The sequence below is a fragment of the Larimichthys crocea genome, chromosome XXII (genome assembly GCF_000972845.2).
Source record: "Larimichthys crocea isolate SSNF chromosome XXII, L_crocea_2.0, whole genome shotgun sequence".
NCBI classification, from domain to species: domain Eukaryota; kingdom Metazoa; phylum Chordata; class Actinopteri; family Sciaenidae; genus Larimichthys; species Larimichthys crocea.
In genome coordinates, this window is record NC_040032.1 from 4,694,332 (window position 1) to 4,712,717 (window position 18,386).

Consider the following 18,386-nt stretch of genomic DNA (forward strand, 5'->3'; position numbering starts at 1 on the left):
GAAGGAACATGGTGTGAAACTTTCTCATTAGGCATAAAATCTTAAGATGCTAATAACAGTATGTTATTAGCTTGGAGTCACAAACATTAAAGATATGCAGTAGCAGGCGGAGTGGGTTTGCTTTCAGTCAGCATCATTTTAAGTTTATTGTTTATTTTTATAAATGTTGCTGTTTGTCTGTAGAAAAGTGCTTTACCTTCACACCTGACAGGGGTTACATCAATACGTGCCCTCTACATGTTCCACGAGTGTTTATGATTTGTTTTTTCCCCCTCTTTTTCTGCCAAATAGAGCAACTACTGGAGTTCATGCACCAGTTGCCTGCCTTTGCCAACATGACCATGTCCGTGCGCAGAGACTTGTGCAGCGTCATGGTGTTTGAGGTGGTGGAGCAGGCCGGCACAGTCATACTGCACAACAAACAGGAGGTATGAATGAAGTCATAACACGTACACATAAACCCGTGGACAGGAGTGTATCACTTGTGTTACTGTAAAAGCGCCCTATAAAGTCTGGAAAAGTTTAAGGCTTTAAGAAGTATTAAAACTATTTCTTTTGCAGTAATTATAGTTATTATTTTGTCATGTTACCAGCCTCTTTTGCTGCATGTCTCATGTAGGTTAATCACTTATAAGGTAATTATGATATGCAAAATATCTTTTTTTCATTATATCTGCTTCATTAACACAATTACACTGAATTCCCTGTACACTTAGAGTAGTGTTTGTCTTCATTCAGTCAGAAACAAGATGTGTTTGCTGGCTTGCTGATTCTTAATTGGGTCGTTAATGTAATTACAGTTAAAATATCTTAAATTAGTCTTTCCGATGCATACAGAAAAGATGTAATCTACTGTATAACTCAAGCATGAAGGGAGTCATAAGAGGTCAGTATGGGGGAAACATGAAAAATCGCGTAATATAGAAAATAAAGACAATTGGAGGAAACAACACACAAAGAAACAAAGACACACGAGTACATAGAACATCACCCACTGCGGTTTGAAAGAGTCAATACAGGCGTTGACAGGTTTCTATTGGTATAGACACACACACACACACACATCGTCACCATCTTCCAGTCTATCCAAAGCTAATTCACATAGAAAAACTGGTATGTGCAAAGTCACTGCAGAGTAGAAGCCCCGTCAATCACCTGAGCCACTACACAGCTAATTAATTAAGTTACATGCCTGAGAAACGGGAGTTCTGTCATGGCTGTTTGGTTGCACACAGCAGCATTAGAACCGACAGGGTGATAAATGGCAATGAACTGCCAGACGCCAAGAGGAGGAGGAGGAGGATGGGAATCCACGTCAGCAGGACAAAACCTTCCACACACACAGAAGCACACACATACAAAAATAGGTTGTGTGCATCTGTAATGGGTGTCTGTGCTTCCAATCCCGTCTGTGTCGAGTCTGGATGATGGACAGGTCTCCTCCGCTCTGTCTGTCTCTCTGTGGACTCTGTGTTTGAAGGTCAAAGAGAACTGCTTGTCGCCTTTCACAACTGAACGCAACGCTAAGTGAGCAAGAGAGGGAAAGGAAAATAAAAAGAGTCTAAAGTGCTCTGACAGAAGTAAAAAGTAAAGTGCTTCGGAAGAGATAAAGGAAAAAGAGGCAGCCAACAAGGGTCTGTCAGAGTGGAGGATTAAAATCAGCTTAAAGTTCTGTCTTCCATTTTATTTAAATATTTTCCACCTTTGCAGTTTTCCATAAATATTAATGATCTAAATGCATAGTATATACAATTATGTTATGAGAAGTGTCAAATTGCAAATGCAACTACCTTTTGTATTCCATATATATGGCTGATTACCTTATATCTCACCTTACATATTACCGTTTCATCATTGCTGAGAAATAAGTAAAGTTGAGAGGCTGACTGATGGGGAGAGAAAGCGAGAAGCACTGAGAGAATTGGATATTTGCCGGGTGAGAGAATGGAAAGGCAATGAGGAGGAAATATCAGTTTTAGTTGTGGAGGGAGCTCAGGGTTGTTCTCCCTCCCTCCATCCTCTCACACCGGGGATGAATGGCTTGTTATATTATGCCTGCTAGCATTTCCTTTCTCAATAGCCACCACTAGAGACACAATACCTCTTCAGCACCATACTCATACCTCACACAATGCACATTATGCTCACAATTTATTAAATGTCAGCTAGAAATATGTCACCATTTTAACGGTCATTCTTGTGCAATAGCGCGACGATATCCAATGTGCTCTTTGAAAGCTCATGCTTTATGATAAAACTGTGAAACACAACAGTTTTTTATTTCAGATGAACAGTCAAACTATTATATATTTGATGTTGTTGCCTGTGTTTTAAAGCCAGTTATACTTAGCAGATCCACAAGTCAGCATTAGTAGTGGCAGATCAAAAAGATCTGAAATTGCATGTTTGATGTCTGCAGCTGGACCTCTGGTATGTTATCCTCAACGGAGCCGTGGAGATCAGCCATCCGGAGGGAAGAGTGGAGACTCTTTGCATGGGCAACAGTTTTGGCATCTCACCCTCATTGGACAAACAGTATATGAACGGAGAAGTCCGCACCAAGGGCGACGACTGCCAGGTAAAGAAGACTGATGAAGACATAAAAAGAAAACATTTAGTAATTCTGTGACTACCTGTTGATAGCATTTCACAGACATAAGGCTTTGTCAACTAGAAATTAAGTTTCATTTATTTAGTGAGCAAAAATAGTAAATGCATTTATTATTTAAATGTTTTACATGATATAACCATGAATGTTCTGTCAGTGTTTTTGTGTGTCGTAAAGGCTGTTTCCTTTTTTTAGAATTTTGCACTGCTTGACTTAATTTTGCAAAATGGGTGTCACGGTGCAAGAATTGTGGTTACAGCCTTCTTTTTTTACATAATGTTTGCAACAGACTAAATGGCATGTCTGAAAGTAGAGATTATTTATTATAAAAGTGCACATTTGCTAAATTTTTGCAAGCGTTACTTTTGGTGTTTTATTTAGATGAGTGCACAAATAGCCTTACAGGTTTCTTACAGAAAGCCGGCCTTAATATAGAGCTAGGATGCGATGTTAATGGGTTCACAAAGGTATAAGACGCCCAGAATGGACTTGTGGTAACCTCTGTTCACACACACAGTTCCTCCACTGCACACTTCATTTCCTGTCCTCAGATACAGAGGAACTTGCAGCGGTAGGGCTGAGCAAGTAAAATGCAGAAATGAATGATTTGGTCAAGGGAAGAGCAGCGAGTAACAATGCTGTACCGTGTCCGGCACTTTCTGTTCAGTTTCAATATAATGAGAAGTTAGTTTAGCGCCAGTGTCGAAACTGAAGCGAAGAATGTTTCTGCAAAGTAGCTAGTTGATAGGTATTTATTTTATTAAGTTTGGTTAGTGAGAAATAGTGCATTTGGACCTTCCCACTCCTCTCATGCCTCTCTCTAGCCACCATTATGCTTCTTCTGTGCTGTTGTTTGAGTACCCGATTCTGGTGCAGAGCAGTGTTTTGCTCTACTACAAGTTCACCCGCTTTCCCCATGTCATCCTCGACCAGTTCGTCTGCATTGCCCAGGAGGACTACTGGCGCATCCTCAACCATGTGGAGAAGAACACGCACAAGGTGGAGGAGGAGGGGGAGATTGTTATGGTGAAGGAGCACCGTGAACTTGACCGCAGTGGCACCAGGAAGGGACACATCGTGATCAAGGTTAGTGATTTTAAGTGTTTAGAGTCGAGTTTTTGAGAAAGTATTTTGCTGTTCTGAAGTGTCCAAAAGATTTCTGTTGTCCGTCAGGTAAATCCACTTCAGATAAAAGCAGGGATGCAGGATTGATTGGGGTGCAAACATAGGGTGAAGTCGGTCTGATAATTCAGCCAGCACTCAACCTAACAGGATATAGAAATCCATTCAGCCTTGTTCAAGGACATGTCCGCAACAAGACGAGACAGGGAAGGGTTAGTGTCCAAGGATAGGCTGGATGTTAACATGACTGAATTCTTAAATGAAATGAAAAAATCAAGTTATCACCCCCTTTTTTTCATTATTATGTAATAAATGCACTGAAATACTTTGGATTGATTTGAGTACTCCCTCATTATGAATCGACCATGCCCTCTACATATAGTATCTTGCAAGAACATCAATGCAGCCGCTCTGGGTTCTTTGTTGATTGTTTTGAGGCACCGTTAGCACTATTAGTGTTTGCCGGAGCATTTTCTTGTACGCTACATTGCAAAGCGCTCCAAGGCCTTTTGATCCTTCTCCCGAGCCTCCAGAGGCAGCCAGGTATTGATCGGATAATGGGCCTGAATGATTCTCTTGGCCAGTGCTCCGAGGAAGGCTGTTGGCTCCAAAAACACATCCAGTGGAGATGAGTCAATTCACAAGTGTTAGCATTTCCACTTCTGTTTCTGGCTTTGTTCTTTTTTGCGTCTGACAAAAGTGGATGCCTTTCTAGTTTCTGTTCCTTGTCATATGAATCGTTTCCCTCAGAAACCTCTGCTCTGATAGCATTAACAAACTGGCTGAAACCAGAGGATACAGTTTACGTCTCAGACACAAACACTGGTTGTTTGCTACTTGTGAATACAAATGAAAGAATTAGACAAAAACAACATTTCGCTCCAGATAATACATTTACATTCACTCTGCACATGTCTTTGTTTTATTGATCGCTGACTGGCAGCTCAGTTCAATGCCATAGCTGCATCTTTATAGTGTATGTCCTTGTCACTTTTATGATTAATGTTGACATAATTTATTCAAATTGGTGTGTATACATGCTCATGTGCATGTTTGTGCGTTGTATAGATTACATGTGCGCTTGTGTCCTTTCAGCTGAGTGTGCACCTTATGTTTTTCCCCGTGTATCCTTATGTGTGTGAATATGTTTTTCCCTCCAGGGAACCCCGGAGCGTCTGATCATGCACCTGGTGGAAGAACCATCGGTGGTGGACCCCACATACATCGAAGACTTCCTGCTGACCTACAGGACCTTCCTGTCAAATCCTATGGAGGTCGGCAAGAAGCTGCTGGAGTGGTTCCAGGTGGACAGCCTCCGGGACACTGTGAGTTTGTGTGTGTGTGTGTGTGGCTGATTTTGGATGTTTCGTGTGTGTGTGTGTGTGTGTGTGTGTGTGTGTGTGTGTGTCTGCAAGGGTGAAAACCAATAAAGCAAAAGTTTGGAAAGTTTCTGTGTGTGGAGCAGCAATATTTGTATGTGTGCCTATACTGTAAGAGTGTACATGAAAGGTCAAGGGTTTCCGTTTGCTAAGATGGAAATGTAAATCAATGGTGCAGGGAAGTAGTGGAGAGTACGCATACTAAGTACAAACTGTATATACACTATACATTCTGAACTATTTTACATGTGCAGAAACAAATGGCGGTCCTTGTGCTCCTATCAGCACTCCTAATGTTTTGTATTCATGCATGCTGATGAAAGTTTATGTGTTGTCCCGCTCACATGCCGATCAATACAAGTTCAGCCAGCTCAGCTGTCCTTGAGCCGAGCAGCGATTTGTTCATGCCTGACACTCCCATTGTCCATAACTGCTTTAACCTAAGATTAGTCTTGTACTGTCAATAGTCTTTATGTGGTTGTCATTCAGGCTTATAATCTTCAGCTCCATTAAACAGGATCTAATCCTGTACAGAAAATGTAACAGAATGTGGAAAGGTGGGAGGAAAAGATGGTGTGAGAAACGAAAAGAGAGTAGAAAGTGGACATTGATTGATGCTCTCTGTTGATTTATCGGGTGCAGCTCTGACCTTTTTGCAGAGGTTGGAACAATGTTACCACCAGTGTAAATTTGCAGAAATAATTGTTTCCGAATGCCCTTTGCTTTTGGCTTTTCTTCGAATTATTATGGGATAGAATTAAGCAGTCAACCAGTGGTTAACCGTTTTTTCTGCAGTCATGCACAGGGTCATTATTTAGCCTTCCTGCTGTTTCCCATGTTTTACTAGCTACTTAAGACAGATAAAGCTATTACTGGACTCAATAAAAACCGAAATATGACTCTTGAGTTCAGGCAAGCAATTAAAGTTATTTAAACTGATTTACATTCAATATAAATGAAAAATATTTAGCATGCTAACATAGCGTGTAAGGAGGACAGCACTTTTAAAGCACTCTGGTTGCCAAGTGTCCCTGAGGCAACTACCAGCTCTAGAGGTCCTGCAAAGTAGTTAAACATGATCTTTGACCCAACACCTATAGCATACTCAAAATACTGCAAGAACCTGAGGGTGAAAGTAAATTGTTACAGGAACTGACAACAAGTGTATGTTTTTGTGTCTGAATAAAACATTGTGTCTCACAGGTAACCAGAATTGTGCTGCTGTGGGTCAACAACCACTTTAATGATTTTGAAGGCGATCCAGCCATGACACACTTCCTGGAGGACTTTGAGAAACATCTAGAAGTGACAGTAAGATCAAACATCAAACCAAATTGAGCTTTTACTTAAGTGCACTTAAGCTGTTGAATTTGAAAGAAATACTTGCAATCCATGTCAGCTCAGATCAAACAATTATTGTGTTACCGTTTATGTTCTCATGTAAAAACAGCTGGTTGTAGCTCTGAGCGTATGAGCATAATTACATTTGCAAGTTGTTTTTCCATGGAAATCTACATCGCACACTTTAGGAAACAAAAGCTCATTTGAATGCAACACTGTTCAGGCTCATCATTTTCCCATTTTTCACTCCTTGTCAGAAAATGAAGGGCCATTTGCGGCTGCTGAATATAGCATGTGCAGCCAAGGCTAAGTGGAGACAGATCACTCTGCAGAAGGCATCCAGGGAGTCGCCTCTCTACTTCAGCGTGCAGGGAGGCAGCGAGAGAGGATTCGGCATCTTTGTCGAGTCGGTGGAAGTAGGGAGCAAAGCTGCAGAGGCCGGGCTCAAACGGGGAGATCAGGTGAGAGGACACAAATGTGAAGTGGTGGATTATTAGATATAATACATTGCTGATGATCGTACCTATGGCTGTAAGCAGTAAGCCCGTTGATAATCTTTAATGCTTTTTAGTTTGAATATTGCTCTGTGTAGTATGCATCCTTCAATGTGATTTAGCTCCAAATTAGACATGACAATGACCACGGGCATCTATCATCACTTCTCAGATGAATTTAGAATATATTGCACAAAATTACATAGTTAAATAGTTTGTGTAATGGGATGAAATATGATATGAATATAGATTTGATGTGAAACATCAGGCTTAACTAAACTTGACTTCTTCTTTTTTTTTTTTTCCCCATGATTTCAGTTTGTGTTAGATTGTAGCGTATTGTCCACCAGCCCTGTGCTGACAAAGTCAGCAGTCTTATTTTTAACATCCAGTGTGACAGTGTGGTTGGAATGAGTTCACAAATTCTACTCATGGACGTGCAGATGGACACACACACTATCCCATAAATGACAAACACATTGTGTGTTCAGAACATAATGCCACTCCACATTGAGCTTAGATATGTGTTTACTTGATCATTCTTGACTTTGAGATGTCTTTGATGGGAAGACATAATTTAGAACGGCACACACCTGAGTCCCACTGTGAACAAAAACCAGACCCCAAGAAAACCCAGAGTTAGACTAGTGTGCATCATCCTTGTGACGTGAAAAACTCTGAGAATCTGTTTGGCCAGCTTTAGGATAAGAAGAGCTTTTATCAGTGAAGTAAACATAAACTTAAAGGCCTCTAGAGAGGAGCCACTCCTGAGTTTGAAGTTTACCAAACAACCATTGCATGAAGGACTGCCTGAGACAAGATTGTCTCGTCTGATGAGACAAAAATTGCAAAGTATAAAATCCAGGTGTCCTTCACTGTCTGGTTATAATGAAGTACAGTGTTGATGGCCTTATGCGATACTTGATACTTACAGGAACTGGGACACTGGTGAAAAAGGAACCAGAGGTCCTTTACTGTATCTACTGGTACTCTAGAGCGCACCTGACCTCAGACTGTGGTGAAGATTCAACTTTCAGGACATCGACCTAAAGATCACACACACCACAACAATGGAGTTGCTTTGGGAATAAATTACAAATTTAATTAATTAATTTAGCGCCTCAGCTGGAAATTGAAGTCTGGTCCAGCTTGACAGGATCTGTAGGAAACAATAGGAACATAATTTATGCACAACACTACCAAGTTTTGATCAGAAGCAACTTTTCTTCAAAGATCCATCCTGACGGTCCTCAAAAATTGTGATCCGTAGAACTCTATTTCACTAGATACATTATTAAAAAACTCCCTCAGAAGATGACCTTGAGTTAAACAAGGATTGTTCTGTTGTGGTTAAGGTTAACATTTGTTCAGCTGATTCTTCAGAACTGGCTCTACTCTCACATTTGGTTGCTATTTATTGTCTTTGGTTTCAGTGTATATTTCTACATTGCTTTGTACAGCACATTTTTTTGACTTTTTTTATATTTAAACTACAGATTCGACTCTTCTAAAAGTGACATGAAACAACAGTGTTCAAATCAAGCTGACCAGCAGTCACGCTGCCGTGCACACATCCCTTTTTGTGTCATTTAGAGAGTAACCAGGGTTACCACACTCTTAGCATTTAAAAGAAAATGCTTACAAATATTCTGAGTCAAGAATAGTATCATGACAAGCAGACTAGAATACAGCTGATCCCTGCTATAATTTTGTCATTTTATCTGTCTTCAGATCATGGAGATCAATGGTCAGAACTTTGAGAACATCTCCGTCACCAAAGCTGTTGACATCCTTAGAAATAACACACACCTCTCTCTCACCGTCAAAACCAACATATTTGGTGAGTATCTTTACACATAGAGCACAGTCCTCTTCGGTTCCTATCAGTCATTTGAGATGATGACCAATCCTCCTCCTCCTGTTCTTTCTGTACCTCGAAGTCTTCAAAGAGCTCCTCAGCAGGATTGTGCACGAGAAGAAGAACGGCGGCCCTCACATTCCCAAGATTCAGGAGAAAAAAGGCAATCGCTTCTCTATCCCTGACCTTCCTGGAGATATGGAGTTCCCCACAGACCACAAGAGCACCAGGAAAATGAAGGCCAACACTGTTTCAGGAGGACGAAACAAGATTAGGAAGATGCTGGAGAAGACGCGCTTCAGTATACTACCGCCCAAACCATTCAGGTAAGAGGATTGTGCAGTCTGTATGCGGAGCTTGAATGGGAAAAAAACCTGTTGTTAAAACTGTCTGTCACAACAAAATCTACATTCCCTTATACGTTTTTGCAGGTTTACATGATTGGTAACGTGAGTTCAGGTAGATTTACCTACAGAAACACCTACAACAAGTTGGCTGGCCCACAATCCTCCTTTTACTTTACTGTCTCTGCATCTGTATTGTAGCAAGTCTTGACCGTTTGCAGACAGAACGTATTTGAAGTGTGAGAAGAAATTTCATGCTTCCACCTCTGCGACTGAACTCAACCACCTATTGTATCACAGAAAGCGATAGAGAGCAGTTGCCCCATGTGCGAAGGCTCAGTCCTTGCTGCAGCAGCCCAGGGTTCAAATCCGACCTGTGGCTCTTTCCCGCATGTCATTCCCCGTCTCTCTCTCTCCCACTCCTCAGTTGTCTCTATCAAAATAAACCTTGAAAAAAGCCAAAAAGCAATACTTCAGCCTCGTATCACGGCTTGTATGAGCAGAAAATAGAGAGATTTCACCCCGCTTTAACTAAAATGCTTACCTACATTTATTGGAAAATGGTGGTACATGGTGGAAATAAGTAATATAACGGTATACGAGTTCAGTCACATTTTACAGTCTGAACATTTCTTTGAAAGTATTTGCTTTTGTGCTCTCTTACTTGTGGTTATCTGTCGTGCAATACTCTTATCTTCAGCTACTGTAATGTCGCTAGGTTCCATGAAAATGTAAAAAGCATCACCATCATTGAATAACCATTGTTGTTGTCAGCCATAGCCAGCCGTTAAACTTGCAGCATCTGGAGCAATTGAAAGCAGTTGTGCAGATGGAGGCTCACATTCAATATTCCACCCGTATCGTGCTGATACAGGCTTGATTTCATTTCATCATGTCATGCCTCTCCAGGCCTCATTAAACTCCATACTGCGTCAGTACGTGAGAGAGAAGACGCCATTCTCGCACTGTTCATCAGGCCTCTCACACACTCTAAACTCGCACAGTCACTGTCATGCACATCCTTGTCCCTTCGCTTTTCCCTCTTACCGTCTCCATTCCATCTCCGCAGTGATTATGCCCACAAAGCCGCGCGGTTCACGTGAAAACTGCCTCGAACCGCAAAACATGCTATCACACAGCCATTGATCTGACTCGATGCACAGCTTCCAAAGGCTTCGTGTTGCGCTGTATTTATCGACCAAACAAGGGTCTTCATTGCTTTTTATTTTGCTGATCGGCACCATTCAAACCACTCTTTGGTTCAAAGGAATTGATGGCTGATTAAAGGGACTGAAGATGAGAGGCATGATTTGGGTCAATCAAGATTCATCAGTGCCTGTTGTGGGATAAAAATTTGATGGGAGGCAACATTATAAAGCTGGGTGGGTGTATGTGTGTGCATGCACATATACAAAAGATGTAGGCTGCACTAAAGGCAATATAATTTAAGATACCGTGCACCCACAAACACACGCTGAACTGTCCTTTTAAGGACACAGTGGCTCTCATAAGAATGAAACCTGTAACCAGTGTTGCTATGGAACAGCCTCTCTCCCACAAAGGTACATTTTCAATGCTTTTGCTTACTTCTTCAGCATCTAGCAAGTTAAATTAAGCCAAATAACCTTGCTTAACAATTTAAAGTCCTGTTCTGCTCTCGCCCAGCTTACATACGTACACAAACCCACCGTCACTGCTGCTGCTTCTTTCTGTTCTTGGCTGACATTGTGCTCCACTCCAGACAAGGATTTTATATGACAAGGACACACTGGCAATAAACAAGTCGTTTTTCTGCCAAATTAAGATGTACAGGCCCATGCATGCACCTTTACACACACCCGACACTGACCAACCCGGGGTGATTTACATTCCACAGATTGCAAAGCAATAGACAGAGGTTTTAGCCTTTAGTCAGTTTGTATCAGAAGTCTGAGTGAGATGACGATAAAGTAGTAACCCCCATGTCCCATGATGCCATTTTCATCCTCTCTACTTCTTTGTGATACAGTTACATGTGCTAAATCATGCTGCATATCACTTTAACTATTATGTTAGTGAGCCTTTGTGCCTCTCAGCATTCACACTGCAAGACGTCCATGTTTTACAGCATGCTCACTGCACTACTGCTAAGCTGGTGCTCCACCTGCAAGGAGAACTGTTCAGGATATTCATTCTCTGTTGCACTTATAGACCTGCTTGGACATTTGTTAGAAAGTCCTGCAGCACTGTGCACATGCACAAGAATAGGTTTAACTTTACCTTCGAAAACACTGTTGACTCGAGGTCATTAGATATCTGTGATGACATGAGTGGAAATGTGGTTGTTCTAGTCAAAATGCTCCTGCCGACCAATTTCAAATCTTTGGTGCTTTCCTTTCCGTGGTTGAGTTCACTAATAGGTTCTGGGTTCTGCCTTGTTTTCCACTACGTTTTACAAACCAGAAAATTTCTGGAAAGATGTCATTTAATATGGAGCACCCACCATATGACAACACCGGGACAAACGTCATCATTTTCATGAGCTGTTTGGTGGGCGTTTTCTTCGGTTTTGTTCGTCATACACCAATGGAAAAAGTGGTGCTGATATTATTTAAATTTCAACATTTTTTAAATGGGTGTGAAGTCAGGATCGTTAAATTAATAGAAGAGCCCCACCTGCAGTAGGAGGTTGACAGAATGGAGAAAACACAAGAGCCAGCACCAGACCAGCTCCCACACTACTGACCAGTTCAGCACGTGTTACTAACCAAGACGCAGCTTTGGAAACATTTCCAGTGTTTACTTTTTACTTTTTAACGTCACTGTAAATATTCTAAACGTTTTGAAGAGGTGCAGCCTCAAAATAGCTGACGTGATGAAGAAAGGTAAAGAAAGGACATTTGTCACCAGGTACCAACACATACTTGGTAAAAGTCTAAAAGAGTAGCATTAAATATCAGGCCATGACTTGATATATTTGTCTATTATTTTAAATGTAATGAAAAACACCAATCAATTCTGTATTTTTAAATCAATAAATTCACCTAAACCTAATCTGCTCCCTGAGAAAAAAAAGACAAGTTGTCTTTCTGTTGAAGAGAAGAGCTTTAGAGAAGAGAAGAGCTTTTTTGTACTGCATGTTTTATTTTAGACAGACTCACAGTTGCTAATTCTGTCTAATTCTGTCAAGCTGCATTTCCCCTCATGTCAGCCTGTGTATGAACCTATGCTTGCATTATGAAATTGCTCTGCTTATGTTCTGCTTATTCATGTCCAAACTTTTGCTGATATTCTGTCAATCTACATGTGTGTCTGTGCTGTTTTTGATTACGTGCGAGAAAGGAGAACTGCACATATATCGTTGATTCACCTCGGCAGAGCTCTGCTTCTGTTTTTTTGTTTAGTTTTTTTAGTTTAGTTTTTTTTTTTTTTTTTTCTTTTCATGCTTTTCAATGTCGTCTCTCTTCCCGTTTGTCTCCGCTGCTTCAGGGGCCTGTTTGGGTAAGATCTCTTGCGTAACTCCCCATCCTCTAACCATTTGATTCGATGTTCATCTGTAAACCAGCGCATAGCACAGCCACACACACACACACACACACACCAGCAACACTGACCTTCAGCAATATTGCTAGAGGACTGCATTCATATATTTCATGGCAACTCCTTTAACACAAGAATCCTACTCTTTGTTTTCACACTCTTCCTCTCCAGTTAGATTTATGTTCTTCACTTTTTAGATGTTTTGTTCAAACAGATGTTCATTATTCAGCAGGAATGTTGCAGAAAATATCAAGGGGGCGTTTGTTTATTATGGTGTTATGATGGTTTGATGTTTTTTTGACACTCAGAACAGCTGGGCTTTAAATTAATCAGATTACCACCTGTATGCATAAAAATCTAGTTTTTTCTATGCTAGTATAATGCTTACAATTAAACTTTTCAAGCTAACAAAGTCAGTCTAGTCTCAACTGAACCATGCTACCTTATTTGTCTCAGTTTCACCATTATCCTCTTTCAAAGTCTTTGTCTTTTCACCACCCACCAAGTTATTTAAGTAACCTCTTGCTCCTCTCCTCCTCCATTCTTCATCAGCCCACGTTTTTACCATCTTGTCTCTTTCTGTTTACCCTTTTCTCTGCCCTCTTTCTTCCATCTTGTCGGTGCAGTACCTATCGCCTGGTAACGTGAAGATTACAGAGGCTTTGCTACAGCTGCACTCTGCTGTGTTAGTTGAAGCCCTGCATTACTGCACCATGTTCAGTACATACTGTGCAGACACACACACACACACACACAGCCAGAGGGAGGCTACAGTTAGTATGTAGGATGAGATTAACTCTTTGTCTCAGACACTCAATTACAGTCTCACAAACTCACAACAATAACATAATTAAATGTGCGCAAACATCGATAAATCATCACAGCATTTAAGTGCCAATATATCACATAAGATTGCCTCCACTTTCTTTCATTCTGTTGTTATTATGTTTGTTATTTTTAGTCTAAAATGCTAGTCTCAGATTGGTAACAGGGTGTCTGCAGGTCTTCATTCATTCAATTTCCTCAAAACAAAAAAGGTGTTTGTGTTTCAGTCTGCACCATCAGACCTGTCATTGTGAGCTTTCGCCAAAACTTAAATGAATTAATCATTTTTTATTGGTTAATCCACCTTCCATTTTCAATCTATTTTATGCCACTTATCTGGGTCCTGGTCATTCATTCATTTAATTAATTATATTATACCGAATTATTGTTGCATACAGCTGGGAGCTACTGAAAGAATGTGACATAAGGGTAAATGATTCCAGGCAATATCATCATTACTGGTTCCTAAAAATTTTAAAAGTCATGAATTCGGCAGAAACCCTGGTTGAGTTTAACTGTTTAACAAACTCAGGTTTAACATTCGAGGCAGAGCGATTCAAAATCACAATACCTAACCTTTCTGTCTGTGGGTTTGTCTCAAATGAGTTGCTATTTCCATCACATGTATGCAGATCCAGGCTGTCTAATGAGAACATTTGTAAAGGTTAAAGTTTGCATATCCCCGAACGGCGGCTGGGGAGCCAGGTAGAAAAGGCGAAGTCTCTCAAGTCCAGTTTAGTCGGCATAATGTGGCCAATCGTTTGACACACAGAGGAGGACAGAAGACTAAATGCTAAAACACCAACAGGGGGAAGCTAAAGGCAGGGACAAAGTGTACAAATGTGCAAATAAAAACACATGCAGAGTCATGAGAAAACATTTGAATGAGCTAAAATCCTAATTTATTCTAATTCTTTTGATATGAGTTCTGCAATGCTTGTTTTTCGTCTCTGGTAGCTTGTGTATTTCTGTCTCATTGTCTCGTGTTGTGTGTGTGTGTTTGGTGAATTTGTGCGTGTTCCTTGTTCCTTATCAGTTCGTGCCATTCATGACACCGCCTCATGGATGAATTTCAGCTGTGTCACCGCTGCATATTAAAAGACAAATATAGTGATATCGATATTTTGTGTTGCCATTCTGCAGGAGGAGACATTTTGATTAAATCTCCTGATAGTTTTTTCCACAGTGTTATTAGTTGTCAGCTCAAAATGAATGGAAAAGCACTCATTCTAATACTGTGCTTAAAACTCATTAGAGAAAAACATTCATGCAGTTTTTAAAAAGAAAGTCTACTGCTGCAGAATAAAACCCTAAAATGAATGTTGGAACATGAAGTGTGTTATTGAAGGTAAAAAACTAATTTTCCTGTTTCTCTCTCACACTTTCTTCTTTTAATACCACACCTCCTTTCCCCCCACTCCTCCTTCGTTTCTTGTCCTTCTATCTCCCACTGTTTATCTTTCTAGTGATGGTGGCATGGGTCAGTCTCAGGATGACAGCATTGTGGGTACCAAGCAGTGTCGCCACAGTGTAGCCATCATGCCCATCCCCGGCAACCTGTCATCCAGCAGCCCCGACCTGCTGCAGCCAGCCACCAGTGTCCTTGACTTCTCAAACCCTGCAGGTATGAAAACACACCAATTCAGTGAAATCAAGGGCTTTGTGTGTGGAAGTGTTGTTTTTTTTTTTTTAACCCATTTACAATTTCACTGGTTTCTCCAAAGTTTACAGATGCTGTACAGACAACCTGTCACCCTTGAACATAATCGCATAAAGTTGCCATATGAGACGTGTAGTGTCGCGTGCATTTGGTGCATTCTCGAACACAGTCTCTGTTTTTTCTCTCTCTCTCTCTCAGACAGACTCCTCAAAAACACTTAATCTCACTTGAGCTGACAAAGGAACACACATTCACTCACCCAAAGGAGGCAACTGGAGGTTTATAGCACAGGTGTACACACATATTCAAACACAGCCTGGAGTCTTTGAAGTGCAACAGAGTTACAGTTGCAGTATTTTGTCCGTCTGACAAGAACTAACCTCCTGGACTAAAAGATATATTTATTCCTTTGTTGTCAGATGGGTTTCTGAGCCCATAATTATTTAAACCAACATGAAGGACTCTCTGTGTATGTGATTTGTGTGTTAGTGAGATTGAAATATAGAGAGAGAGGACAACAAGAAAGAGAAAGCGGAAAGGTGACAGAGCGAGAGAGTGAATATGGTCCTGATTTATTCCACCAGCCATTTGTCATTTGTGTGCGCTGCACACACAAGACAGACCCACACACACATACACGCGCACACCTGCATGTTGATCCCTAGTTTGTAGACCTATACATCACATGTGGTTGTGTTGTACTAGAGTCCACACCAACTGGGCTTCATTAATCACCCGCCATTAGATCAGGTTTCCTTTACTCCTCTGGCCTCCCATTAGATTTAATAGTAGAGGAGAGAACAGCCCGCTCAGACTAAACCCTGTTCCAGATGCTCTGCAGGGCTTGTAATACATCCAAGGTCCTACCTGTAATTACATTAACATAGCTAATGCATCAATATCCCAGTTTTACGGTCTATACTGGGAAGTATAAGCAACATGGCTGCCAGTGTTTTTTGGGTATTTTAAAATCTTCATGTTAAATGATTGTTTTGGTTTTGTTTAGCTTGTTTTTTCTGGGTTAGTTAAAGTCATTTAGATTTTAGGATTGCATAATTCAGTAATCTGATTTTATGGTCATTTGTCTTATTACTGCATATCTTGGTCAGGGCACCCTTAAAACTTTTTTTTTTTTTTATCACAGTGGCTTTAGTAAACTTAACTACTGGTTAAATGAAATGTTATTGATGTAGTCCCATTTTATTTATCATCATTTATCATTTCAAATTGATTATCCTTCAGTGTTGGACTGTTGGTTGGACAAAGCAAACAATTTGAAGATGTACTGAAAAGTTAATAAATGAGTAGATCCTGTACATCCCTGCTTCAGACATCAAAAGCTGAAACTGTTAGAGAAGTGGAGCATGTGTTCTTTCTGCTTATTAGAAGTAGAGACAGAGCAGAAGCGACGACGTGTGTGGCCCCGAGTGAAGTCGTACTCTCACTTCATTTGTTTGTCTCTCTCTTCCTGTCCGTTCTCAGGACAGGAGCTTTCTGTTTCTTTGTTGCTCTCCAACTCTTCCTCTTGTCCTTTTCTCTCTCTCCGTCTCTCTCCTCTTGCATCTCTCTTGCTGTGATTTTAAACAGATGTTCTAGTGTCGACATGATGAGTCACACTCAGCCCCTCCGGTTTCACATGAACAGATTAAGGCTACTCTAGAAACTCCACTGGTCTTCCCTCCTTTTTCTTCTCTGTCATGATGTCTCCTGCACTCCTCCCACACTCTCTCTTTCTCTCATATTCACTGTGTTTTCTCTTTTTCCTCTCTGCTTGCCAAGCCCTGGGACTATACTGTAAGTATACATACTTTCAATGCCTGTTTGAGTGTGCTTCAGTAAATATTCCTCCTGAATGTCCCCTCCGTTTTTTTCTTCCTCTAATCCTTGAACCTATTTCAAACTCCCATCATTTTGCATTGCTGCATCCATGAACGTTATCCTTCATTCTCAGTATTTCATTTATTTGCTTCAGCATCTGCTCTATAAATCACATGTCCTTTGTTCTCCTTGAGAAAAAATACCAGAAACCCTAATGATAAAAAAATGATCTTATTTATATATGTTTTAGTTTGATGATACATCTGTGTCTTTTCATTAATTAACTGAAGTACTTCTTCTTTCTATACAGCCAATCAAAGCACTTTATTTGGAATAAAATAATATTAATTTGCATAAAACATTAACCTCACTGTAGTAGACAGCAGCATTGTAGAAAAGCTGTGGATATGGCCAAGTCATGTCCAAGGCCAGAACTAAGAATTTAAGGGTCGGTACCAAGACCAGACAGCATATACATTGGTAGTTAATATGTGTAGCTGATATTTAAAATCTTTGTGTGAGCGTTGAATGATTTCTGGTATATAACATTCATTTGCACACTAAATTACACAGCTGCAGCACACTGAACAGCATGTAAACATACCTGCAAATGCCACTTTGGTTCAGTTATATGCTAGTCTGGTGCTTACTCGTCAATAGCACTATGAACACATTGTCTGCCCATGGGTTATGAGCTACAGCGCAGGTTTACAAGTTGTTTTTTTAATTTTATGTCCCCCTGCCGAGTACCAGAGCTAACCCAGCAGGATGCTGTCAATCACAGCCAACAAAGTGTCCCTCCAGCCACTCAGACAAAATAGAGCATGAAGGAATATGGCACCTAATTTAACCATATGGATTTAATGTGGGGGTTTTTAATAGTTTATAGACAAAATCTGACTTTTGTTATAAGTAGTGCCAGACTCTGGCTGCATAGAAAATACTTGTTAGCTTGATAGATTCATTGTTGGTTTCAGTCTCTTCAGGAGGATTGGTGGTAATAATAATAAAATGAAATAACACCAGTCATATCATTTAAGGCTTTAGTCCTCATAATGAGTACATTAAGATACATTTTTTTTATTTGTATTTATTTATGATAGGGCCTGATGTTGATCCCAGCTACTCTACTCCACTCCCCTCTCAGCCGCCTCAAGCCACCATGCACCGCCCCCTTTTACTCTGTATGCTTTTACATGTGATTTATGTCTCAGGACTGTATGATGGAGTGACCGGGAAAGGCTTTGGCAAACAGTAGAAAGGAGGGCGAGGAGGCGGGGGAGGCTAGGGCTCATGGAAAGTGTGTACCCTCTCTTAGTGCTGTGTTTGCAAAAATCCAAGAGTTTTTTTCTCCTTGTATAGAAATCCTGTTTGGCTTCGGTCTATGCACAAATTCTCTGGTGTTGAAGGAAATGAAT

The 18,386-nt window shown here is 40.6% G+C and overlaps 1 protein-coding gene across 8 annotated transcripts in view; it reads left to right on the forward strand.

Moving 5' to 3' along the window:
- rapgef6 (Rap guanine nucleotide exchange factor (GEF) 6) overlaps window positions 1-18,386 on the forward strand; it is a 138,480-nt gene that overhangs the window by 96,471 nt on the left and 23,623 nt on the right. For 7 of the 8 annotated variants that reach the window (XM_027273316.1, XM_027273317.1, XM_027273314.1 and 4 more), the window contains 10 exons: window positions 292-428; window positions 2,420-2,578; window positions 3,542-3,694; window positions 4,891-5,055; window positions 6,313-6,420; window positions 6,708-6,911; window positions 8,676-8,784; window positions 8,885-9,128; window positions 14,957-15,114; window positions 16,930-16,944. In XM_027273316.1, the coding sequence (XP_027129117.1) occupies window positions 292-428; window positions 2,420-2,578; window positions 3,542-3,694; window positions 4,891-5,055; window positions 6,313-6,420; window positions 6,708-6,911; window positions 8,676-8,784; window positions 8,885-9,128; window positions 14,957-15,114; window positions 16,930-16,944 (1,452 nt within the window). The remainder of the gene's footprint in view (window positions 1-291; window positions 429-2,419; window positions 2,579-3,541; window positions 3,695-4,890; window positions 5,056-6,312; window positions 6,421-6,707; window positions 6,912-8,675; window positions 8,785-8,884; window positions 9,129-14,956; window positions 15,115-16,929; window positions 16,945-18,386) is intronic. The other variant, XM_019272564.2, reaches the window with a different exon arrangement.